The following is a 27350-nucleotide window of genomic DNA, read 5'->3' as shown; positions in this document are numbered from 1 at the left end:
AAATTATTCCGGGTTCGTTTGGCCTTTTTTATACATTCATTGAATTTCTGGGCATTTAATCTGCATAATTCAAATTTGAACTACAAGCACATGCTCCGGAGCACCAAAGTTGGTTAAAAAATCACATGTGTGTCCTTGGGTGAATTTCTAGGTCCCATGCAAGAAATGGGAATGAAATTCAAACATCTGGGCATCGTGGCTCGGCCGGAAAGATTGAGAAACTTGGTTTTTTAATTCCTGTAAATCCAAAACACGCCTGAAAATCATGAAACTTGGCATGGTGTCATGACATGGCACCAACATGCTGTGGTAATTTTTCTGTCCGGTTTGCGAAGGCGTACACATTAACAATCAACAAAGTCATTTTGGAACAAGTGCTGTCACGTTACAAATTGGAAACATAACTATTATTGAAACCGTGGACGTTCTACTTACCAATTACGTGCCGCCACGCGTCCTCTTTTTTTATTGGCTAGGAGGTGCCGTGCGGGGTAGCTATTTGAGTACGAGAGGCGTGCGATCAGACCCCCGTGCTACCTCTTGAGCACTGCATTGGTTTTCCCTTGAAGAGGAAAGGGTGATGCAGCAAAGTAGCGTAAGTATTTCCCTTAGTTTTTGAGAACCAGTGTATCAATCCAGTAGGAGGCCACGCACAAGTCCCTTGCACCTACACAAACAAATAAATCCTTGCAACCAATGCAATAAAGGGGTTGTCAATCCCTTCACGGTCACTTACGAGAGTGAGATCTGATAGATATGATAAGATAATATTTTTGGTATTTTTATGATAAAGATGCAAAGTAAAATAAAAGGCAGTAAAAATAACTAAGTATTGGAAGATTAATATGATGGAAAATAGACCCGGGGGCCATAGGTTTCACTAGTGGCTTCTCTCATGAGCATAAGTATTACGGTGGGTGAACAAATTACTATTGAGCAATTGACAGAATTGAGCATAGTTATGAGAATATCTAGGTATGATCATGTATATAGGCATCACGTCCGAGACAAGTAGACCGACTCCTGCCTGCATCTACTACTATTAGTCCACACATCGACCGCTATTCAGCATGCATCTAGAGTATTAAGTTCATAGGAACAGAGTAACGCTTTAAGCAAGATGACATGATGTAGAGGGATAAAGTCATGCAATATGATATAAACCCCATCTTGTTACCCTCGATGGCAACAATACAATACGTGCCTTGCTGCCCGTACTGTCACTGGGAGAGGACACCGCAAGATTGAACCCAAAGCTAAGCACTTCTCCCATTGCAAGAAAGATCAATCTAGTAGGCCCAACCAAACTGATAATTCAAAGAGACTTGCAAAGATAACCAATCATACATAAAAGAATTCAGAGAAGATTCAAATATTGTTCATAGATAAACTTGATCATAAACCCACAATTCATCGGTCTCAACAAACACACCGCAAAAGAAGATTACATCGAATAGATCTCCACAAGAGAGGGGGAGAACATTGTATTGAGATCCAAAAAGAGAGAAGAAGCCATCTAGCTAATAACTATGGACCCGAAGGTCTGAGGTAAACTACTCACACATCATCGGAGAGGCTATGGTGTTGATGTAGAAGCCCTCCGTGATCGATGCCCCCTCCGGCGGAGCTCCGGAAAAGGCCCCAAGATGGGATCTCACGGGTACAGAAGGTTGCGGCGGTGGAATTAGGTTTTTGGCTCCGTATATGATAGTTTGGGGGTACGTAGGTATATATAGGAGGAAGAAGTACGTCGGTGGAGCAACGTGGGGCCCATGAGGGTGGAGGGCGCGCCCTGGGGGGGTAGGCGCACCCCCTACCTCGTGCCTTCCTGGTTGATGTCTTGACGTAGGGTCCAAGTCCTCTGGATCACGTTCGTTCCGAAAATCACGTTCCCGAAGGTTTCATTCCGTTTGGACTCCGTTTGATATTCTTTTTCTGCGAAACTCTGAAATAGGCAAAAAACAGCAATTCTGGGCTGGGCCTCCGGTTAATAGGTTAGTCCCAAATATAATATAAAAGTGTATAATAAAGCCCATTAATGTCCAAAACAGAATATAATATAGCATGGAACAATAAAAAATTATAGATACGTTGGATGCTCTCATCATGCTCCATTTTCGTCACACAAGAATGCTCTCATCATGCACAACCCCGATGACAAGCCAAGCAATTGTTTCATGCTTTAGTAATCTCAAACTTTTTCAACCTTCACGCAATACACGAGCGTGAGCCATGGATATAACACTATGGGTGGAATAGAATATAATGATGGGGGTTATGTGGAGAAGACAAAAAAGGAGAAAGTCTCACATCAACGCGGCTAATCAATGAGCTATGGAGATACCCATCGATTGATGTTAATGCAAGGAGTAGGGATTGCCATGCAACGGATGCACTAGAGTATAAATGTGTGAAAGCTCAAAAGAAACTAAGTGGGTGTGCATCCAACTTGCTTGGTCACGAAGACCTAGGGAATTTGAGGAAGCCCATTGTTGGAATATACAAGCCAAGTTCTATAATGAAAAATTCCCACTAGTATATGAAAGTGAAAAAACAAGAGACTCTCTATCATGAAGATTATGGTGCTACTTTGAACCACAAGTGTGGTAAAAGGATAGTAACATTGTACCTTCTCTCTTTTTCTCTCATTTTTTGGGCCTTCTTCTCTTTTTTTATGGCCTTTCTCTTCTTTTTTTTCCTCACTTGGGATAATGCTCTAAAAATGATGATCATCACACTTCTATCTATTTACAACTCAATGATTACAACTCGATACTAGAACAAAGTATGACTCTATATGAATGCCTCCGGCGGTGTACCGGGATATGCAATGAATCAAGAGTGACATGTATGAAAGAATTATGAATGGTGGCTTTGCCACAAATACTATGTCAACTACATGATCATGCAAAGCAATATGACAATGATGAACGTGTCATAATAAACGGAACGGTGGAAAGTTGCATGGCAATATATCTCGGAATGGCTATGGAAATGCCATAATAGGTAGGTATGGTGGCTGTTTTGAGGAAGATATAAGGAGGTTTATGTGTGAAAGAGCGTATCATATCACGGGGTTTGGATGCACCGGCGAAGTTTACACCAACTCTCAGTGTGAGAAAGGGCAATGCACAGTACCGAAGAGGCTAGCAATGATGGAAGGGTAAGAGTGCGTATAATCCGTGGACTCAACATTAGTCATAAAGAACTCACATACTTATTGCAAAAATCTACAAGTCATCAAAAACCAAGCACTACGCGCATGCTCCTAGGGGGATAGATTGGTAGGAAAAGACCATCGCTCGTCCCCGACCGCCACTCATAAGGAGGACAATCAAGGAACACCTCATGTTTCAAATTTGTTACATAACGTTTACCATACGTGCATGCTACGGGACTTGCAAACTTCAACACAAGTATTTCTCAAATTCACAACTACTCAACTAGCACAAATTTAATATCACTACCTCCATATCTCAAAACAATCATCAAGCATCAAACTTCTCTTAGTATTCAACACACTCATAAGAAAGTTTTTACTAGTCTTGAATACCTAGCATATTAGGATTAAGCAAATTACCATGCTGTTTAAGACTCTCAAAATAATATAAGTGAAGCATGAGAGAACAATAGTTTCTATAAAACAAATCCACCACCGTGCTCTAAAAGATATAAGTGAAGCACTAGAGCAAAAACTATATAGCTCAAAAGATATAAGTGAAGCACATAGAGTATTCTAATAATTTCCGAATCATGTGTGTCTCTCATCAAAAGGTGTGTCCAGCAAAGATGATTGTGGTAAACTAAAAATCAAAGACTCAAATAATACAAGACGCTCCAAGCAAAACACATATCATGTGGTGAATAAAAATATAGCTCCAAGTAAGTTACCGATGGAAGTAGACGAAAGAGGGGATGCCTTCCGGGGCATCCCCAAGCTTTGGATTTTTGGTGTCCTTAGATTATCTTGGGGTGCCTTGGGCATCCCCAAGCTTAGGCTCTTGCCACTCCTTGTTCCATAATCCATCTAATCTTTTACCAAAACTTGAAAACTTCACAACACAAAACTTAACAGAAAATCTCGTGAGCTCCGTTAGCGAAAGAAAACAAAACACCACTTCAAGGTACTGTAATGAACTCATTCTTTATTTATATTGGTGTTAAACGTAATATATTCCAACTTCTCTATGGTTTATAGATTATTTTATTAGCCATAGATTCATCAAAATAAGAAAACAACACACGAAAAACAGAATCTGTCAAAAACAGAACAGTCTGTAGTAATCTGTAACTAACGCAAACTTCTGGAACTCCAAAAATTCAGTCAAAATAGGAAGACCTAGAAAATTTGTTTATTGATCAGCAGCAATTGGAATCAATATTTTATCACGTTCTGGTGATTTTTAACAATTATTTTCATGAACAGAAAGTTTCTGGAATTTATTGCAAGATCAAATAACTATCATCCAAGAAGATCCTATAGGTTTAACTTGGCACAAACACTAATTAAAACACCAAAACACATCTAACCAGAGGCTAGATCAAAGATTTATTCCTAAACAGAAGCAAAAACAAAAAAAGCAAAAAATAAAATTGGGTTGCCTCCTAACAAGCGCCATCGTTTAACGCCCCTAGCCAGGCATAAAAGCAAGGATAGATCTAGGTATCGCCATCTTTGGTAGGAAATCCATCTATGAGACATCTCTCATCCTTAGGAGTTTCTTTCTTTTTATTAATTATCAAACTTCTAGGCACATAACCGAAAAATTCGTTTGTAGCAAATGGTTCCTTAATGAAAGCAAAAAGATTGGGATGAATACTTATAGATTTGAGATCTGCAGTTTCCTTACTAGAGGATTCACCCTTATTTTTAGGAACATACATAAGCTTGGCAATTTTAGTTGGAGGACTTGGAGTATTCTTTACGGAAGAAAAAGCGGTTCCCAAGTTGGTAATGATACCCTCTAGTTTATCAATTCTAGTGGAATCCTGGTTTATTCTTTCATTAACTATAGGTTCCTTCTCCTTAATATTTTTCAAAGTGACTCCTACCTTAGATCCATATTGGGTAATTTGGTTGTGGATCTTTTTATCCAAATTTTCAATTAACTCTACGGTAGCAACTTTATTTTCAATAATTTCAAGTCTTTGCATTACATGCTCCAAAGTTAACATAGTTCCATTACCCAAAAGAGGTGGTGAGCCAAACAAATCTATCATAGCATTATAAGAATCAAAAGTATGGCTACCCAAGAAATTCCCTCCGGTAATGGTATCAAGGATATATCTGTACCAAGGAGTAGCGCCTACATAAAAATTGCGGAGAAGAACGGAAGTAGATGGCTTCCTGGTAGATCTATTTTGAGCATTGCAAATTCTATACCAAGCGTCTTTTAGATTTTCTCCCTCCCTTTGCTTAAAATTAAGAACTTCATTCTCGGGAGACAACGGAGAAGACAGAGGACTAGTCATAACGACAAACAAGCTAAAAAGAGGCGAACAGAAAAGAGAGGGCGAATAAAATGGCAAGGGTGAAGTGGGGGAGAGGAAAACGAGAGGCAAATGGCAAATAATGTAATGCGGGAGATAAGGGTTTGTGATGGGTACTTGGTATGTGGACTTTTGCGTAGTCTCCCCGGCAACGGCGCCAGAAATCCTTCTTGCTACCTCTTGAGCACTACGTTGGTTTTCCCTTGAAGAGGAAAGGGTGATGCAACAAAGTAGCGTAAGTATTTCCCTCGGTTTTTGAGAACCAAGGTATCAATCCAGTAGGAGGCCACGCACAAGTCCCTCGGACCTACACAAACAAATAAATCCTCGCAACCAACGCAATAAAGGGGTTGTCAAGCCCTTCACGGTCACTTACGAGAGTGAGATCTGATAGATATGATAAGATAATATTTTTGGTATTTTTATGATAAAGATGCAAAGTAAAATAAAAGGCAATAAAAATAACTAAGTATTGGAAGATTAATATGATGGAAAATAGACCCGGGGGCCATAGGTTTCACTAGTGGCTTCTCTCATGAGCATAAGTATTACGGTCCGTGAACAAATTACTGTTGAGCAATTGACAGAATTGAGCATAGTTATGAGAATATCTAGGTATGATCATGTATATAGGCATCACGTCCGAGACAAGTAGACCGACTCCTGCCTGCATCTACTACTATTACTCCACACATCGACCGCTATCCAGCATGCATCTAGAGTATTAAGTTCATAGGAACAGAGTAACGCTTTAAGCAAGATGACATGATGTAGAGGGATAAACTCATGCAATATGATATAAACCCCATCTTGTTATCCTCGATGGCAACAATACAATACGTGCCTTGCTGCCCCTACTGTCACTAGGAAAGGACACCGCAAGATTGAACCCAAAGCTAAGCACTTCTCCCATTGCAAGAAAGATCAATCTAGTAGGCCAAACCAAACTGATAATTCGAAGACGCTTGCAAAGATAACCAATCATACATAAAAGAATTCAGAGAAGATTCAAATACTGTTCATAGATAAACTTGATCATAAACCCACAATTCATCGGTCTCAACAAACACACCGCAAAAGAAGATTACATCGAATAGATCTCCACAAGAGAGGGGGAGAACATTGTATTGAGATCCAAAAAGAGAGAAGAAGCCATCTAGCTAATAACTATGGACCCGAAGGTCTGAGGTAAACTACTCACACATCATCGGAGAGGCTATGGTGTTGATGTAGAAGCCCTCTGTGATCGATGCCCCCTCCGACGGAGCTCCGAAAAAGGCCCCAAGATGGGATCTCACGGGTACAGAAGGTTGCGGCGGTGGAATTAGGTTTTTGGCTCCGTATCTGATTGTTTGGGGGTACGTATGTATATATAGGAGGAAGAAGTACGTTGGTGGAGCAACGTGGGGCCCACGAGGGTGGAGGGCGTGCCCTGGGGGGTAGGCGCGCCCCCTACCTCGTGCCTTCCTGGTTGATGTCTTGACGTAGGGTCCAAGTCCTCTGGATCACATTCGTTCCGAAAATCACGTTCCCGAAGGTTTCATTCCGTTTGGACTCCGTTTGATATTCTTTTTCTGCGAAACTCTGAAATAGGCAAAAAACAGCAATTCTGGGCTGGGCCTCCGGTTAATAGGTTAGTCCCAAAAATAATATAAAAGTGTATAATAAAGCCATTAATGTCCAAAACAGAATATAATATAGCATGGAACAATCAAAAATTATAGATACATTGGAGACATATCACCCCGCGCGTGCTCATCGGGAGGAGAGCCCTTTGACCTCTATCCGCCGTGCACCTCCCTCCCAACATCTCCATTAATGGCGCCCGAGCCACTGTTTCACGGCGTGGCTATGTCTCACTGGACTGAGATTTAAGAGAGAAAAATGAAAATCTAAAAAGAAAGTTTTGCATGAATCTTGATGTAAGATCCGATGGACCTATATAGCATCGACTGCGACTTATAGCAAGCATGATGAATATAAGGACGATGATAGTGGATAATAATTGTCTTACATATTTAGGAACATAATAAAAAAAGCCACATGCGGCAATGCCCGAAATACACAAGGGCAAAAGAAGGAAGACAACGATCTGGCTCGCTGATCTCTACTTTCTTGATGCGTTGCTGCAGGCTGCGACAAGTAGTCTCCGCGGCGAGCGGCGATGAGCTCTTTCCGGTCCTCAATATGCTGCTTGAGAGCATCCACGGATTCCTCCACCAGCCTTTTGCACTTCATGCGCAGCACGACATTCTCGTCCATAAGTTTCTCGACGATGACGCTGGTCCTCTTCAACAAGGCAGTGGTCTCCTCTTGCTTCTCCGCACTTCCGACGATCTTCGCCCTTAGCAGGTCGCGCTCGGCCTGGAGCTTTGTATTGCTCTCCCTTAGTTGCCGGATGATGCCGGTAGCCTGTTCAAACGAGGCTTTCATGTCGTCCTGCAACCTCACCCAGCCGAAGATCTGATCCATCTGGCTATGGACGATCGCATGCATGCGCATGTAAGAGTCCTCGCCAGCCCGCGAGACATTTTCCCAGGCCGCCGCAGCGTGGGAGGACATCTCTTCTCCTTCTGCGGCGCGGCTGGACATCTCTGCTACTTCCGCGGCGCGGCCGCACCAGTCTGCTGCATCGACGGTGCGGCGGGACCTTCGTGCTGCTTCGGCGGTGCGGCGGGACCTCTATGCTGCTACGGCCGCGCGGCGGGACATGTCGGCTGCTTTCGCGGCGAGGCGGGACATCTCTCGTGCTTCCGCTTCCATGCTTGCCTCTCCCTGGTGGCAATCTCTGGACCCAAAACTCACGCTGGCCATGGCAGACGCAAGGGAACGATGATGAATGACTTGTTTGTTTTTGTGGATGAGGAGTTGAGGAGGAATGTGCAGTCATCTTGGAGTAGTAGTATTTATAACCGAATACTAATACGCTCCTAAGTGGAAAACCGTTTAGGTTTTGATCGGTGTGAACAGGTTTACAATTTGGAATGTGACGGGACGCGGGCTCAAAATTTATTAACGGTTCTATAATTTCTAAGTGCGGCACTATTCCCGGACGGCGTAACATGGACACGCTTTCTCGGCCGCGTACGTGGCGTTAGCACCATAGGGTGCACCACAATAGGCAATGTCAGCACACGTCTTGTTCCAAGAACCGTGCGCGCTCGTTATTACCATCGCTTACGCTTCTTTTAATTAGAATGTGTGCCCGTCTAGCGCACACATGTTGATCTGTCTAACTGTTTCTGTTTGTTGTGGCTAATCGCAAACAGTTCATCCGTGTGAAGTGTATGCAATCAATCGCAGACACTTTGATCTGGCTAACCATTTTTGTTTTGTTGCCTAATCGGAAACAGTTAATCCTTCTGAAGTGTATGCCCTCAATCACACACACCTTTATGTAGTTGCCCGTTTCCGTTGTTCAGACTCATCACAAACAGTTAGTCCGAGTGAACTATATGCCGTATATCGCACACACCTTCGTCTGGCTGCCTGTCTCCGTTCTTCTTCCTCATCGCAAACAGTTCATTGAACTGAACCGTATGCCCTACATCACACACACAACCAAAATCTGAACCGTGTTTGATGCATCCGTCATCGCAAATGTTTTGCACCTTTTTTGACGGTTTTTTACACCACCGTTTGCGATTATTGCATCGCACACAGTTTCGTCGAAGGGTCTCTGATCTTAGTGTCGCGTTAGCAGCATCCTGCAGTAGTGGGGACTTCAAAGACGTTTTGAACGTCATGGAGCATATAAGGTGTTCCAGGAGTTGAAGTTAATATTTCAAGCAAATGCCCGAGTTGAGAGATATGAAGTCTCCAACAAGTTCTATAGCTGCAAGATGGAGGAGAACAATTCTATCAGTGAACACATACTCAGAATGTCTGGGTATCATAACCACTTGACTCAACTGGGAGTTAATCTTCCAGATAATTGTGTTATTGACAGAGTTCTTCAATCACTGTCACCAAGCTATAAAGGCTTCGTGATAAACTATAATATGAAAGGGATGGCGAAGACTATTCCCGAGCTCTTCGCAATGCTCAAAGCTGCGGAGGTAGAAATCAAGAAGGAGCATCAAGTGTTGATGGTTAACAAGACCACTAGTTTCAAGAAAAAAGGGCAATGGAAAGAAGGGGAACTTCAAGAAGAATGGCAAGCAAGTTGCCACTCCCGGGAAGAAGCCCAAGTCTGGACCTAAGCCTGAAACTGAGTGCTTCTACTGCAAAGGGATTGGTCACTGGAAGCAGAACTTCCCCAAAAATTTGGCGGATAAGAAGGATGGCAAAGTGAACAAAGGTATATTTGATATACATGTTATTGATGTGTACCTTACTAATGCTCGTAGTAGTGCCTGGGTATTTGATACCGGTTCAGTTGCTCATATTTGTAACTCGAAACAGGGACTACGGATTAAACGGAGATTGGCTAAGCACGAGGTGACGATGCGCGTCGGGAATGGTTCCAAGGTCGATGTGATCGCTGTCGGCACGCTACCTCTACATCTACCTTCGGGATTATTTTTAGTCCTGAATAATTGTTATTTGGTGCCAGCGTTGAGCATGAACATTATATCTGGATCTTGTTTAATGCGAGACGGTTATTCATTTAAATCAGAGAATAATGGTGGTTCTATTTATATGAGTAATATCTTTTATGGTCATGCACCCTTGAGGAGTGGTCTATTTTTGTTGAATCTCGATGGTGGCGATATACATATTCATAATATTGATGCCAAAAGATGCAAAGTTGATAATGATAGTGCAACATATTTGTGGCACGCCATTTAGGTCATATTGGTGTAAAGCGCATGAAGAAACTCCATGTCGATGGACTTTTGGAATCACTTGATTATGAATCATTTGATACTTGCGAACCATGCCTCATGGGCAAGATGACTAAAACTCCGTTCACCGGAACAATGGAGCGAGCTACTAACTTATTGGAAATAATACATACCGATGTATGCGGTCCAATGAGTGTTGAGGCTCGCGGCGGGTATCGTTATTTTCTGACCTTCACAGATGATTTGAGCAGATATGGGTATATCTACTTAATGAAACACAAGTCTGAAACATTTGAAAAGTTCAGAGAATTTCAGAGTGAAGTGGAGAATCATCATAACAAGAAAATAAAGTTTCTACGATCTGATCGCGGAGGCGAATATTTGAGTTACGAGTTTGGCCTTCATTTAAAACAATGTGGAATAGTTTCACAACTCACGCCACCTGAAACACCACAGCGTAATCGTGTGTCCGAACGTCGTAACCGTACTTTATTAGATATGGTGCGATCTATGATCTCTCTTACCGATTTACCACTATCATTTTGGGGTTATGCATTAGAGACAACTGCATTCACTTTAAATAGGGCACCGTCTAAATCCGTTAAGACGACACCGTATGAACTGTGGTTTGGCAAGAAACCTAAGCTGTCGTTTCTTAAAGTTTGGGGTTGCAATGCTTATGTGAGAAAGCTTCAGCTTGATAAGCTCGAACCCAAATCGGAGAAGTGCGTCTTCATAGGATACCCAAAAGAGACTGTTGGGTACACCTTCTATCACAGATCTGAAGGCAAGATCTTTGTTGCTAAGAATGGATCCTTTCTAGAGAAGGAGCTTCTCTCAAAAGAAGTGAGTGGGAGGAAAGTAGAACTTGATGAGGTAATTGTACCTTCTCTCGAATTGGAAAGTAGCTCATCACAGAAAATCGTTCCCGTGATGCCTACACCAACTAGTGAGGAAGCTAATGATAATGATCATGAAACTTCGGGTCAAGTTACTACCGAACCTCGTAGGTCAACCAGAGCACGTTCCGCACCAGAGTGGTACGGTAATCCTGTTTTGGAGGTCATGTTACTAGACCATGATGAACCTACAAACTATGAGGAAGCGATCATGAGTCCAGATTCTGCAAAATGGCTTGAGGCCATGAAGTCTGAGATGGGATGCATGTATGAGAACAAAGTATGGACTTTGGTTGACTTGCCCGATGATAGGCAAGCCATAGAGAATAAATGGTCTTCAATAAGAAGACTGACGCTAATGGTAATGTTACTGTCTACAAAGCTCGACTTGTCACGAAAGGTTTTCGGCAAGTTCAAGGAGTTGACTACGATGAGACCTTCTCACCCGTAGCGATGCCTAAGTCTGTCCGAATCATGTGAGCAATTGTCACATTTTATGATTATGAAATCTGGCAAGTGGACATCAAAACTGCATTCCTTAATGGATTTCTTAAAGAAGAGTTCTATATGATGCAACCAGAAGGTTTTATCGATCCTAAAGGTGCTAACAAAGTGTGCAAGCTCCAGCGATCCATTTATGGACTGGTGCAAGCATCTTGGAGTTGGAATATACGCTTTGATGAGGTGATCAAAGCATATGGTTTATACAGACTTTTGGAGAAGCCTGTATTTACAATAAAGTGAGTGGGAGCTCTGTAGCATTTCTAATATTATATGTGGATGGCATATTGTTGATTGGAAATGATATAGAATTTCTAGATAGAATAAAAGGATACTTGAATAAAAGTTTTTCAATGAAAGACCTCGGCGAAGCTGCTTATATATTGGGCATCAAGATCTATAGAGATAGATCAAGACGCTTAATTGGACTTTCACAAATCACATACCTTGATAAATTTTTGAAGAAGTTCAAAATGGATCAGTCAAAGAAAGGGTTCTTGCCTGTGTTACAAGGTGTGAAGTTGAGTTAGCCTCAATGCCTGACCACTACAGAAGATAGAGAGAAAATGAAAGTCATTCCCTATGCCTCAGCCATAGGTTTTATCATGTATGCTATGCTGTGTACTAGCCCTGATGTGTGCCTTGCTATAAGTCTAGCAGGGAGGTACCAAAGTAATCCAGGAGTGGATCACTGGACAGTGGTCAAGAACATCCTGAAGTACCTAAAAAGGACTAAGGATATGTTTCTCGTTTATGGAGGTGACAAAGAGCTCATCGTAAATGGTTATGTCGATGCTAGCTTTGATACTGATCCGGATGACTCTAAGTCACAAACCAGATACGTATTTATATTGAATGGTGGAGCTGTCAGTTGGTGCAGTTCCAAGCAAAGCGTCGTGGCGGGATCTACGTGTGAAGCAGAGTACATACCTGCTTCGGAAGCAGCAAATGAAGGAGTCTGGATGAAGGAGTTCATATCCGATCTAGGTGTAATACCTAGTGCATCGGGTCCAATGAAAATCTTTTGTGACAATACTGGATCAATTGCCTTGGCGAAGGAATCCAGATTTCACAAAAGAACCAAACACATCAAGAGACGCTTCAACTCCATCCGTGATCAAGTCAAGGAGGGAGACATAGAGATTTGCAAAATACATACAGATCTGAATGTGGCAGACACGATGACTAAACCTCTTCCACGAGCAAAACATGATCAACACCAAGACTCCATGGGTGTTAGAATCATTACTTTGTAATCTAGATTATTGACTCTAGTGCAAGTGGGAGACTGAAGGAAATATGCCCTAGAGGCAATAATAAAGTTGTTATTTATATTTCCTTATATCATGATAAATGTTTATTACATGCTAGAATTGTATTAACCGGAAACTTGATACATGTGTGAATACATAGATAAAACACTATGTCCCTAGTAAGCCTCTACTAGACTAGATCGTTAATCAAAGATTGTTAAGTTTCCTAACCATAGACATGTGTTGTCATTTGATGAACGGGATCACATCATTAGAAGAATGATGTGATGGACAAGACCCATCCGTTAGCTTAGCATAATGATCCTTCAGTTTTATTGCTATTGCTTTCTGCATGACTTATACATATTCCTTTGACTATGAGATTATGCAACTCCCGGATACCGGAGGAATACCTTGTGTGCTATCAAACGTCACAACGTAACTGGGTGATTATAAATATGCTCTACAGGTATCTCCGAAGGTGTTTGTTGGGTTGGCATAGATCAAGATTAAGATTTGTCACTCCGAGTATCGGAGAGGTATCTCTGGGCCCTCTCGGTAATGCACATCATTATAAGCCTTGCAAGCAATGTGACTAATGAGTTAGTTGCGGGATGATGCTTTACGAAACGAGTAAAGAGACTTGCCGGTAACGAGATTGAACTAGGTATGAAGATACCGCCGATCGAATCTCGGGCAAGTAACATACCGATGACAAAGGGAATAACGTATGTTGTCATAACGGTTCGATCGACAAAAATCTTCGTAGAATATGTGGGAACCAATATGAGCATCCAGGTTCCGCTATTGGTTATTGATCGAAGAGGAGTCTCGGTCATGTCTACATAGTTCTCGAACCCATAGGGTCCGCACGCTTAACGCTCGATGACGATTTGTATTATATGAGTTATGTGATTTGGTGACCGAATGTTGTTCAGAGTCCCGGATGAGATCACGGACATGACGAGGAGTCTCAAAATGGTCGAGAGGGTAAAGATTGATATATTGGATGATAGTATTCGGACACCAGAAGTGTTCCGGAATGTATCGGGTACACTACAGGAAACAGATAATTTGCCGTCTGTGGATCACAGACGGCAAAGACCTAATTCCAGACGGCAAAGACTTTGCCGTCTGGAGACGGCAAAGTCAGACGGCAAAGATAAGTCGGCAAAAAATACTTTGCCGTCTGCTGTTTGTCGGGATGACGGCAAAAAGATTGTCGTTAGTCAATAGAGTTTACCGTGAGCGGACTAGCCAGACGGCAAAAATATGCCAACACACGGAGCGGTCGCGCTAACGGACGGCGTCAAGTACTTTGCCGTTAGCTAGGCTATGTCTTTGCCGTCATCCTCATATACCCACACGGCAAAGCAAATATTTTTATTTAAAAAATGAAACAACAGTACAGGTGTAGAAGCCGTAGATGGCCGAAGGCGTAGGGAAAATCTTTCACAGCTATGATGAACGAACAGATTTTCACGAGACAAAAGTGCTCTCTTTACATACTATATATATCCATCATCACAGTATAGTTACACAATATAATATTCTCCATTTACAAAACGGACGAACTGGCCGTGGTGTGACGGACGAACGAACGAACGAAACAGCACAAAAAAACTATTACAAAACGGATGAGCTGGCCCTTGCCAGCGTCGAGATCCGAGAGCGGGCGTCGAGCTCGAGGAGGCGAAGGGTGGTCTTCGGGCGGAGTTGACCATGGCGCCATAGATCCCCTGGATCGGGAGGAGGTGTGGGGTCACGGACGGGGAGGAGGAGGATCCCTCTGCGGCCTCCAGCTTAGGCAGCGGCGAGGCGGGGTCGACCAGGCGGGAGGTTGTGCTGAAGAGGAGCTCCGGCGAGCTCTTGGCAACGGCGCCGCCGTGTCGCAGGGCGGCGGCCGTTGACGAGCAGGGTAGGAGGCGCAGGGTCGCAGGCGGGGAGGAGGATCCCGCACCGGCGAGGCAGGGTCGGCCAGCTGCAGTTGACGAGCAAGGGAGGAGGAGGAGGCGCCGGGTCACGGGCGGGGAGGAGGAAGAGGATCCCGCAGCGGCCTCCGGCTCAGGCAACGGCGAGGCCGGGTCGAGCAGCGGGGGTTGACGAGCAGGGGAGGTGGAGGAGGATCCCGCACCGGCCTCGGCTCAGGCGACGTGCGGGATCGACCGGCGGTAGTTGAGGAGCAGGGGACGAGGAGGAGGCCTGGACCGGGCGGGGGGTGGGGGTCGTGCGGTAGAGAAGGGATCGAGGGAGGGTGGGTCGTGGTGGGGCTTGGGGATAAGAGAGAGAGAGAGAGAGAGAGAGAGATGGGATGGGTGGTTGGGGCGCGCGTGGTGACTGGTCAGAGACATAGGCGGGTGCGGGCGGCGCAGATCACGCCATGTCATCGATCCGCGTGCTGTGTTTTCTCTTTGCCGTCTGCGATTTTTTTTTACAGACGGCAAAGAGCTCTCTTTGCCGTCTGTAAACGAAATTGCAGACAGCAAAGACTTTGCCGTCTGCGATTTCATTTATAAAAGTCCGAGACGGCAAAGAGTCTTTGCCGTCTGTGGTTTTTTTAGAGATGGCAAAGTATGTATTTGCCGTCAGTTGTTCTTTGACGTCAGCTGCTGTCGGCAAAATTTGTCTTTGCCGTCTGGCCCGACGAAATGCTGACGGCAAAGAACAGTACTGACGGCAAATCTCATGTTTCCCGTAGTGGTACATATCGGAGTACCGGGGGGGGGGGGGGTTACCGGAACCCCCGGGGGAAGATATGGGCCATATGGGCCTTAGGAGGGAGCACACCAGCCCACAAAGGGGTGGCGCGCCCCCAACGAAGGATGCCGAATAGGATTAGGGAAGGGGGTGGCGCCCCCCTCTTTCCTCCTCCCCTTCTCTCTCCTCCCTCTTTCCCCCTCCGATAAAAGGAAAGGGGGGGAGGTGGGCGAATCCAACTAGGAGCCCAAGTAGGATTCCTCCTACTTGGGCGCGCCTACAGCTGGCTCCCTCCCCTCCCTCCTTTATATACGTGGGGAGGGGGCGCCTAGAGCACACCAACGATTGTTAGCCGTGTGCGGCGCCCCCCTCCACAGTTTACGCCTCCGGTCATATTCACGTAGTGCTTAGGCGAAGCCCTGCGAGGATCACTTCACCATCACCGTCACCACGCCAACGTGCTGACGGAAATCTCCCTCGACACTTTGCTGGATCAAGAGTTCGAGGGACGTCATCGAGCTGAACGTGTGCAGAACTCGGAGGTGCCGTACGTTCGGGGCTTGATGGGTCGGAACGAGAAGAAGTTCGACCACATCAACCGCGTTGTCAAACGCTTTCGCTTTCGGTCTACGAGGGTACGTGGACACACTCTCCCCCTCTCGTTGCTATGCATCTCCTAGATAGATCTTGCGTGAGCGTACGAATTTTTTTGAAATTGCATGCTATGTTTCCCAACACGCCATCGTCCCCTGCTTGCAGCTTAGCTCCGCAGTCGATGGACCGATGGAGACGATGAAGTAACTCGCAAAAAATCACTATATATGTTTCCAGCAAACAAATTTGCCGCTTGTAGCATTTCAAGTCGCTGGTTGAAGCTCATTGTGCAATGTTTCATAGCCTCGGTCTTCTCTGGTTCCAGCAAAAACAGATGATGGTTGTAACAAATGATGTTGTGGGTTGTAGCTTCGCAACACGCCGTTCGTAGCATTCCGCCGCATGTAGCAGCTTCCACCATCGCCTGACGCAACCCCGTCGATTTCTCTGGTTCCAGCAAAAATGGACAACGGTTGTAACAAATGGTGTTGTGGGTTGCAGCTCCACAACAGGTCCGTCGTAGCATCTCGCTTTCTCTGGTTCTAGCTCCGCCGATTGCCGGTGACTACGGTCACCGCCCGTAGTAGCATAAAATTCTGCCGGTTCCAGCATCTAGCGAGAGCGCTTGCAACATTTGGCAGGCGTGGTCACCATGGTCACCTCCTGTAGTAGCAAAAAAATCTGCCGGTTCCAGCATCTAGCAACAGCGGTTCCAGCATCTAGCGGGCGTGGTCACCGCGGTCACCATGGATGTAGCTCGCAGGCCGCAGGTGACGAAGCATGTGGCAGCGGCTTGCCGCAAGCGATTGGCGGACGGTGTCGTGCTCGCGGCAGCTGGAATCGGAAGAGGAGGGGCGGCCGGCTTGGAGGAGGAGGAGGGCGGCCATGTCGTCCATAGCAAGGAGCGGCGTCAGGTGTGAGGAGGAGGAGAGAGATTTGGGAGAGGGGAAAAAAGACAAGGAGAAGATAAGGTGGATACGTGGTGGATGGGGGAGCAGACGTGGCTCTTTCCAGCGTGGCTCGCGACCAATCAGAGGCGCGTGTGCGGGAGCGTCCGGCCGAGCGTTAGGCTGGCGCCCCGGCCCCAAGCGTTTTCCAATCCGTTAACACATATGAAAACCGTTCTTAGAAAAGAGTAGCAAGTTATAATAACACTGTGATCACAAGAAAAATACAAGCACAAACCCAAGGGAGTGTACATTTCGTCAAAGCATGGGCAATGTATGAAGATATCTAGCTACTTTCCTTCGCACGTCATCTGGCTGGGCGCTCCTAGTGAAAAACAGCTCAGCCAATGGCGAGGCCTTCCCTTGCAGGCATATCAACTCAGTTTGGCGGCTGATATCCTTTGGGGTCCAATCAACGGAATGACTGATATCCATGGCCCTTAGAGATTGCGTTCTAACCATAAGATACCTTGCAAAATCTACCTCCCCGACCGTACCAGAATATCCGCTCAGTCGCACATGCGTTAGATGCTTACTTTGCCAGATGACCATCTCGGATGCCGGTTTCCAATCTCCACAACCAGCTTCATTATTTGGACCGAAGTAGAAGCACTGTCATAAACAGAAAATTGTAACAGAGTTGGCACTTGTTAATGTAGAGGTAATAAAAATGATTGCCTTTCATCATCATTCTTATAAATGTTGAAGCTAGTGGTGAGTTCATATGTAGAATGAACAACCTTCACAAATAAAGAAATGCACTCCTACCCAATGTGTACTAATAATACTTGAGATGACATAAATAAAACAATGTAATTTTACTCATATGTGGAGCCTAATATAAAAATACACACACTCTACTTTCATGGGAGACCAGCACTCATGTAAAAATTACAAACAATGACAACAGAAATGAGCTACATGTCAAAATCATGCTCTTGGTACTAGTTTATGTACCCAACCAATTCCTCTAGTTATGTATCACACTGAACATGAGCAACCAAATTGTAATTCCAATGCAATAACAAACCTTGTGTAGTCAACTTACTAATGTCTATCATATTTTTAAAATTCCAAATATTGTCTCACTTCAAATATTACAAAGGACCTAATATCCTCTCTTAAGATTCTTCAACTCTAGCCACATGATCTGTCATTCTATTTTGGCTATCTTTTTAATTGTGAACCATGCAACAGCCCCGAGACATCAACATCCTTTTGATTGTCTTGTAAGCCAGTGGCCTAACTCCTTGCTAGTTCTCCATTAACCATTGAGTCATGTATGTGTGTGTAAAACAAGAAGCATCCATTATGAAGCAATTTGAATGCAATCAATGAGAAGAATATCAAATGAATTTTCTTAAAACCTTCCAATCTCTATATCTATCGAAAAATGTCAGTTGATAGTTTTCTTTAAGCTTCTCTGTGCGAAGCTGATGAATACAATGGTCGACACTGAAAAGGAAAGCTAACGGAAAATTAAGACTCTGGTGCAAAATTTAGAACTATTGATCATTGGATACAAGTTAAAACATAAATTTCAAAAATTTAAAATAAACATATGCCTATAATGGATACATTAAAAAGTAAGTTTGTAAATTTTCAAAAAAAAAGTAAGTTTGTAAAAACTTTACTTGAAGGTTAAAAAAACCCATATATATAACACAGTTTAAGTTGCATAGGGAACTTAAATTGCAAATGAAGTAAAATAATCAAATAGAAAGCAAAGCATGCAGCATAGTTACCAATATCTCGAGACGTTGCAAACATGTGAATAAGGTTAAGAGGTGTATAGCTTTGGTCAGCTCTTCACCGTTTGTGAATTTCATACCAAAAACGAGAGAGGTTACAAAGGGCAAGGCTTCCAGAGTTTGTGCTTAAGCTGCCGAGCTTGGGCTCGCCCAGCCTTACTACTTTTTCTAATAAGGTATGCACTAATTATTTGTTATATTAGCACTTGTAACTTTGTAGTGACTGATCAATTAGTGATAATTCAGTCAAGTCCAAACGTGTTTTATGTTGGCTTATCAATTTTAGCAGCCAAACATAGATATCTAAATCCTTTTTTGTTTCTACTTGATGCAGCTTCATTGCGGAGTGTGTGGCACGTTTGTGTGATACCTGTGGTACGCTGGCACATGAATCTGGGGAATGTCCGTTACTGCGCGATCAGGCACCTTCACTTAAGATGTATGGAGTATACTGTGCTGAGCTCACTTTTTTCGAGTCTCCGACTGAGCACGAGGTGTCTGACGAGTCTCCGAGTAAGACCACGGGGATTGTCAAGGTCACCAGAGGGGAGGTGTCTGAGGCACAGATAGTGCAGAGGCTTCGAGAGCTGGCTCCTGGGGATTTCCAGTGGGACCTTGTCGGTCTTGCTGATAAGATGTTCAGGGTCGAGTGCCCGTCTGTGGAGGATCTGCAGAGGTTGCTGAGTTTTGGGATGTGTAAGGTCCCGGGTACTGATGGTATCCTTGAGTTTCAGGAGTGGAAGCTTGTTGAGCCTCAGGGCATACCGCTTACGCAAGCGTGGCTACGCTTTTCCGGGGCACCTTCCTCCCCACTGCAGGATGCTCGGGTTGTGGCCAGTTTGGGCATTCTTGTGGGGAAGCCTGAGCGTGTGGACATGTCTTTCACCAGAGCTCAAGGGATTGCTCGGGTTTTGGTCAGTATTCTGAATGTTGAGTATGTGCCGGAAGTGGTTAAGTGGGCTTATCGAGGCAGGATTTATAATCTGGTTATTGGGTTTGAGGACGAGAGACTGTTGTCTGCACCGGCTCACGTGTCTGACGTTGATATGCATGAGGGTGACGGTGGCGCGGGAGTTCAGGAACCGCCGGCCGAGGACTCTGGTCGACAGCTGTCCATGGGGCCGGGGTCCGAGACCGCGACGACCGGGGATGGGGCTGCTCAGCCCTCCTCGGTGCCTTCGAAGTCGTTGAGATTTGGGTCCTTCGAACCTTTTTCTACACCGCCGAGGTTGTGGAGCGATCGGGTGGAGTCCGAGGAGGCCTTTGAGCTCGCTTTGCCTGCTTTGGATTTTCTGGATGTTGTGGACTCGGGTTCTGGGGATCTCGGGGTTTCATCACTTGCGGTCAGGGGGGCGGAGGAGGTGAGTCGGCAGGTGGCCACTCCCTCGTCTGGTCAGCGTGTGGTTCCCCCTCAGGAGACGCCGCAGCTTACCGGGCCTCGTGTGCAGGGAGGAGACATAGGCCAGGCGATCTCGGGTTCTTTTTGTGCTGAGGACAGGGATGCGGGGCAGGTGGCTCCCGTGTCTTCTTCGCTGGGAGGAGGTCCGGGTCAGGAGGACTCGGATGCTTCTTCTCCCGTGGCGTCTTCTTCTCGGATGGTGCCGGTTTCGCCTTCGGGAGTGGGCTCCGGTGCAGGTTGGGGAGCCAGGACGGGCGGTCCTGGCTATGGCTCCACCACCATCGGTGATGGCCTCGGCTGGTGGGGCGCGCCAGGTGTCCCGTTCTCCTACTGGTGCGACTGTGGGGCGGCCCATGCAGGTCGCTCGGACGGCGGGTTGGGGTGAGGCAGGAGGCCGTACCCCATCCGCGATCTCTCGGGAGGAGGTCATTGCGTTTGGCGGGATCCAGGATCCCTTGTCTGAGGGGCGCCGGGTGAGTGACCGTCTCCAGGCACATCCCGATGTGGACGACATCCAGCAACGGTGCGCCATGAGGGCGGCCAAGCTTCGTGATGTCGAGGTCACTACTGGTATGTCAGTCAATTTTTCCAATTCCATTTTGCATTTTTCAAATGATGAGATTCTTGATAATGCAAATCAACTAGGGGTTTCTCTTGGTAGTAATGAAACTGAAATTTCTAATTCTATTAATGATCTACTTGACCTAGAGGCTGAGCGGGCCTTAGAGATGATTCGCAATATTGCAGCTCTTAAACCCATGTGTGATTCGGAGGTTGATGCGCTTGGGGTCAGGGTGCTTGACAATTTGTGTGCGGATCTTTTGCCTTCTAGTTATGAGGCGGGGGTAGAGGATGTCTCTACTGAGATAGGCTTGGCAAGCCCCTCTGACACTGGGTATGAGGACCAGTTACAGAGTCAAGCTATCCCAAAGCACAAGTGGAAACGGAAGGTATACCCGTTGTCCGCAGTGTGTAGGAGTGCTAGGATGCGTTCGGCAAATTTTTTTTACGATGAACTATGAAAGGAATCTTTTGGAATAGCAGAGGTCTCAGAGACTTGGCTAAAAGAAGGTTTCTTGCTGAGGCGTCTGTCGAGCGTCACTTAGATTTTATCGCTCTATTGGAGACGGGGAGAGATAATTTTGCGCCTCAGTTTCCAAATTCTTTGTCGGGGGGTATTGAATTTGATTGGCATTGCTTGCCGCCGAGAGGGAGATCGGGTGGAATCTTACTCGGCGTTAGGTGCGAGACGCTTGAGGTTCGCAGTGTGGTTATGGGAGACTTTGCAGTCAAGTTCCGGGTGCGGTCGAAGGAAGATGGGTTTAACTGGGCTCTGGTTGCGGTTTATGGGGCTGCGCAGCCTGATCTCAAGCCTGATTTCTTGGCTGATCTAGTTCGGATGTGTGGTTCTGAGCAGTTGCCGTACCTGGTGGGGGGTGATTTCAATATTATTAGAAGGCGTGAGGATAAGAACAATGATAACTTCGACGGCAGATGGTTGTTCATGTTCAATACTATCATTGAGAGTTTGAACCTGAGAGAAATTGAGCTCTCGGGCAGAAAATTCACCTGGGCTAATGCGCTGCCAAATCCGACGTACGAGAAGTTGGACCGTGTGTTGGCTAGTGTCGATTGGGAACAGAAGTTTCCTCTAGTAACAGTCCAGGCCTTATCCCGTGGTATTTCTGATCACACGCCGCTTTTTGTGGACTCTGGTCAGCCCTCCCATTTGGGGAACAAGAATGTGTTCTCCTTTGAGATGGCTTGGTTTGAACGTGAAGGCTTCTTTGATCTTGTGGCTAGAGAGTGGGCTAAGGATTCAGGAGGAAAGACTGCGCTTCAGCGCTGGCAGAATAAGATCAGGCACTTGAGGAGTGTCCTGCGTGGATGGGCTAAGCATCTTAGCGGGATTTATAAGGTTGAAAAGGAAAGGCTTCTGTCACTTATTCAGTCCCTAGATGTAAAGGCAGAAACCACGCTCCTGCCAGTCGCGGAGCTTCAAGCCAAGCGGGACGCGGAATTGAGGCTGAAAGAACTTCTTAGGGAAGAAGAGTTGAAGTGGGCATTGCGGGCCAAGGTACGGAGAGTAGTCCAGGGGGACGCGAACACTGAATTTTTTCACATGATTGCTAATGGTAAGCATCGAAAGAAGAGGATCTTTCAGCTTGAGCAAGATGAGGGAACAATTGTAGGACAGGAGAACCTAAAATTGTACATTACTGAGTTCTATAAGCAGTTGTTTGGCCCTCCAGAAAATAACTGTGTGTCTCTGGATGAGTCCAGGGTTGAGGATGTTCCTCAGCTCATAGTTGTGGAGAATGATGTTCTGACGGCTCCTTTTACCGAGAAAGAGGTATTTGAGGCCGTTTCACAGATGGAAACTAACAAAGCGCCGGGCCCAGATGGATTTCCAGCGGAGTTTTATAAGAAATGCTGGTTTATCATTAAAGGTGATTTGTTGCCTTTGTTCAATGATCTGTTTGCTGGGCAGCTTCATCTTTTTCAGCTAAATTTTGGAACGATCACCCTTCTTTCAAAGAAAACAGAGGCTGTGAGAATTGAGCAATTCAGGCCAATCTGTCTTCTTAATGTTAGTTTCAAAATTTTCACCAAGGTCGGGACCAATAGGCTCTCACAGATCGCGCATGCTGTTGTGCAGCCTACCCAAACTGCCTTCATGCCGGACAGGAACATCCTTGAGGGTGTTGTGGTCCTACATGAAACGCTCCATGAAATCCATACGAAAAAGCTGGATGGGGTTGTTTTGAAAGTGGATTTCGAAAAAGCGTATGACAAAGTCAAATGGCCTTTCCTTCAACAGGCTTTACGCATGAAGGGTTTTGATGAGGCCTGGCGACGCCAGGTAGAATCCTTTACGCAAAAAGGTAGTGTTGGAATTAAAGTAAATGATGATATAGGTCATTATTTTCAGACACACAAAGGCCTGAGGCAAGGAGATCCAATGTCCCCTATATTGTTCAACATTGTAGTCGATATGTTGGCCATTCTCATAGGCAGGGCAAAGAACGCCGGTCAGGTAGGTGGCTTGGTGCCCAACCTAGTTGATGGGGGTGTATCCATTTTGCAGTACGCTGATGATACAATCATCTTTATGGAGCATGACCTGGCAAAAGCGAGAAACATGAAGCTGGTGTTGTGTTTATTTGAACAATTGTCCAGTTTAAAGATTAACTTTCATAAAAGCGAGTTGTTCTGCTTTGGTAGAGCCAAGGAGGAACAAGAGGCTTATAGACAATTGTTTGGTTGTGAATTAGGGGCTTTACCTTTTACTTACCTAGGTATACCCATTCATCATCGTAAGCTCACGAACAGAGAGTGGAAATGTATCGAAGATCGGTTCGAAAAGAAACTTAGTTGCTGGAAGGGCAAACTTCTGTCTTATGGAGGCCGGTTAATTCTTATTAATTCGGTGCTCACAAGTTTGCCGATGTTCCTACTATCTTTCTTTGAGGTTCCAGTTGGGGTCAGGAAAAGGCTGGACTTCTATCGGTCAAGATTTTTTTGGCAGAGTGATGATCTTAAGAGAAAGTATAGACTCGCCAAGTGGGATATTATTTGTCGTCCCAAGGATCGGGGGGGGGGGGGGGGTTGGGTATCGAGAATCTTGAGGTCAAGAATAGATGCCTGCTTAGTAAGTGGCTCGATAAGTTATCAGTTGGGACTGATGCGACTTGGGCACAGATACTTCGTAACAAGTATCTGCAATCCAAAACTTTGTCACAGGTGACAATGAGACCAACTAATTCGCCATTTTGGAAGGGGCTTATGAGAGTTAAGTCGGCCTTCTTTAATAGAACTAAGTTTATAGTCGGCGATGGTAACGATACTCGCTTCTGGGAGGACACTTGGCTTGGGGAGACACCTTTGGCATTACAGTACCCAACTCGGTATCGTATTGTGCATCGCCGTGATGCGCTTGTGGCAACGATTATGCAGGCCACCCCCCTTAATATTCAGTTTAGGAGGGTGCTTGTTGGTAATAGATGGGAAGCTTGGCTTCATCTGGTGCGTAGACTGATGGAGGTTCAGCTACAACATCAGCCCGATCAGTTGTGTTGGAAACTTACTAGGTCTGGACAATTTACCGTTAAATCGATGTACATCGATGTTATTAACTCGAGTGTCATTCCTAACTCCAAACATGTTTGGCAAGTCAAAGTTCCTTTGAAAATCAAAGTGTTTATGTGGTTTGTCCATAAACAGGTCATTCTAACAAAGGACAACTTGGTTAAGCGCAATTGGATAGGATCTACTAGGTGTAGTTTCTGTGATCGGGATGAAACCATTAAGCATCTATTCTTTGAGTGCCCGTTGGCAAGAATTTTGTGGCGCTCAGTGCAAATTGCTTTTAACATTAGTCCTCCGAGTTCGGTCGGGTCGTTATTTGGAACGTGGCTGGATGGGATAGAGTCCGTTACAGCTAGACACATTCGTGTAGGAGTTTGTGCGTTGTTATGGGCAATTTGGAACTGCAGAAATGATTTGGCTTTTAACAGAATAACTACTATTCATTTTTTGCAGGTTGTATTCCGTGCTACGGCGTTGATCCGTATGTGGTCCCTACTCACTCCGACGGAGGCCAGGGAGCGTTTGGTTACTGGATCTATCCGGTGGGAGATGGTAGCGCGGGATATATTCAACCGGTTTGGATGGCGGTCATGTAATAGGGTAGGCAATTAGTTTTCCTACCTTTATTTCTCCCAGCCGGTTGTGGCTTTATGACTTTTTTGTTTTCGTGTCGAGGTTTATGTGAACTCGACGTTGTTTTCTTTTACGACTTTTCGACATTGTTGAACCTATTTTATTTATCTAAGTGGCCGTATGCATCTACCTGATGCAGAGGCCGGGGAGTCCCTTTTTTTTAAAAAAAGCTACCCTTGGCTTACCAAAATTAACAGCAAAATTTGGTATACGCCAGAGATCAATGTGCGTGAAGGTGATGCTTTGAAGGGCGGGCGTGTCTCTCACGGAGAACTCGTCGAGAGGGACACAGGGCGTGCTCATGGACATGGTGGTAAGGGTGCAGGAGCGGAAGCAAACGCGGTGGAGTCCATGGATCATGAAGAGATGCAGCTCTCGGAGAACAGGGCAGACCTCGATCATGCGGTGGAGCGCCGCCTCAGAGATGATCACGTCGGACAGGTACAGATAGTCGAGGTTCGGCAAGGTCGGCACCGGAGAATGGAGGACATTAGGAGGGCCGAGGCGGCAGCAGTGGAGATCCAGATGGCGTATGGAAACCGCGGCCTTGCCCAGCAGGGTGCGGGGCACGGGGTGCTGGAACCTGCACGCCCACCGCACGATGAGGGTGTCGTCGACGCGCCGCTCCGCCAGGGCTCGAAGCCAGGCGCAGGTGCCGACGCCGTCGAGGGTCGTCACGCAGAAGCGGCGGATGGGGCCGCGGTGCGAGGAGAGGACGGAGTTGATGGACTCGGCGGTCAGAAAAGGAGCGTCCGAATCGGCGTTGCGTTGTAGGTCTAGCGGCAGCGACGGCCAGATGCGTCGCCATCGGCGCGAGAGCAGCATGGTGCGGGCGGCGGCCTTGGGCGGGAGCATGGAGACGATGGTGCCTAGAAGGCAATCCGGGAGGAGGCCGATGCCGTCCTCCTGCTCCTCCATGGTTGAGAGGGAGGAGGCCCGAAGCTTGAATCACAGGAGAGGGAGGAAGAAACGCCTCACGGGCTTGTGTATAATATGAGGATGGGGTGGGGTGGGCCGAGAGGCCGTAATAGGATACGAATCCTCCCCCAATGCGAATCCCCCCCAAGAAAATTCTACCAGCACTGCTATATCTCGCCTACTGCAAGATTAATGAAAGCCTCGCATACACCGTTTGTCTTAGTGGGTCGGCCCTACAATGTGGTTTTGGGAAATTTTTACGGACCCGGATAACTTGTAGGAACCTTTTACCCGATTTTGTAAATGTTTTGTACGGTTTTTTATTTTTTCTATGCTATCTCTATTGGATTTCAAAAAAAAATTTCTTTTGGTTTATTTATTTAACTTAACCCTTTTGTGTTCTTTTTGGTTTTTTAAATGCTTGTTATTATTCTTACAAATACATGATGAACAATTTTTTAATACAAGTAAAAGATTTTTGTATAACCGTCGAATATTTTTTTAAAATTATGTTGGAAATTTATTGAACATAAGTTCAATATTTGCCAAATGGACGTTAATTTTTTAAATGCATGATAAACATTATTAAAACACACTTTGTACATTTCCGAAAAATATCATAAACATATTATTTAACATCATTTTTTATAAATGTCAGGATTCTTTTTCAATGGTACAATTTTTTTTACAAAATTATACGAACAATTTTTTTACATTTCATGAAAATTTGAAAAATATTGGAATAAGTTATTACATTTTATCATTTTTTAAATGTCATTAACATATTTCTTAAAATCTCATTAATATTTTGGAATGCTACAATTTTAAACACAAATTAGGTGTACATTTTTTACATATTAATTAATATTATATAACTACCATGGACTTATTTTTAAATGTGTAAACATTTTTAAATGTGAGAAACATTTTTTAATAATTGTATTTACTTATTTGATCAAAATTTAACATTTCACAAACATTATTTAACTAGTTAAACTGTACGTGCAATGCACGTTAATTTGGAAGTATATTAAATGCATGCAGATATTAAGTAGGATATTATTTGCGTGTTATTATGTGATTAGCACTATATTTAGCATGAAATTAACTGCACGTTAAACATGTTGAGTGCTCGACATTGAAGGAGTCTAGGTCGTTGGATTGACATGATTTGATGGCCGAGATTAATTAAATCTGCCCTTTTGGGTCTTTTTATATTGGTATAGATATAGATATAGATATAGATATAGATGCAGGAGTGTTGCCTGACACCTCTCGCTCATGTTCCTCCCGGACAGTGTTGTGTGCTCGTTCCCGTATCCAGTCCAAGCCCGTGGTTACCCGGCCGGAGGCGCAAGCTGCATGCCGTGCGAAACAGTGGGCGGCGCAGGA

General features: G+C 45.1%; 1 protein-coding gene across 1 annotated transcript; it reads right to left on the bottom strand.

The window, feature by feature from the left end:
• Positions 1-17426: 17426 nt before the first annotated feature.
• On the bottom strand, positions 17427-25958 carry LOC123160009 (putative F-box/LRR-repeat protein At3g18150). Its single transcript, XM_044577829.1, has 3 exons — positions 25226-25958; positions 18914-19029; positions 17427-17780 (listed from the first exon to the last, which is right to left on the bottom strand). Exons 1-3 carry the CDS (start codon positions 25956-25958, stop codon positions 17427-17429), a joined length of 1203 nt encoding a protein of 400 aa, XP_044433764.1.
• Between the last annotated feature and the right edge of the window lie 1392 nt (positions 25959-27350).

Source organism: Triticum aestivum, chromosome 1D (genome assembly GCF_018294505.1).
Source record: "Triticum aestivum cultivar Chinese Spring chromosome 1D, IWGSC CS RefSeq v2.1, whole genome shotgun sequence".
Classification (NCBI taxonomy): domain Eukaryota; kingdom Viridiplantae; phylum Streptophyta; class Magnoliopsida; order Poales; family Poaceae; genus Triticum; species Triticum aestivum.
This window is presented reverse-complemented; position numbering and strand designations above follow the sequence as displayed.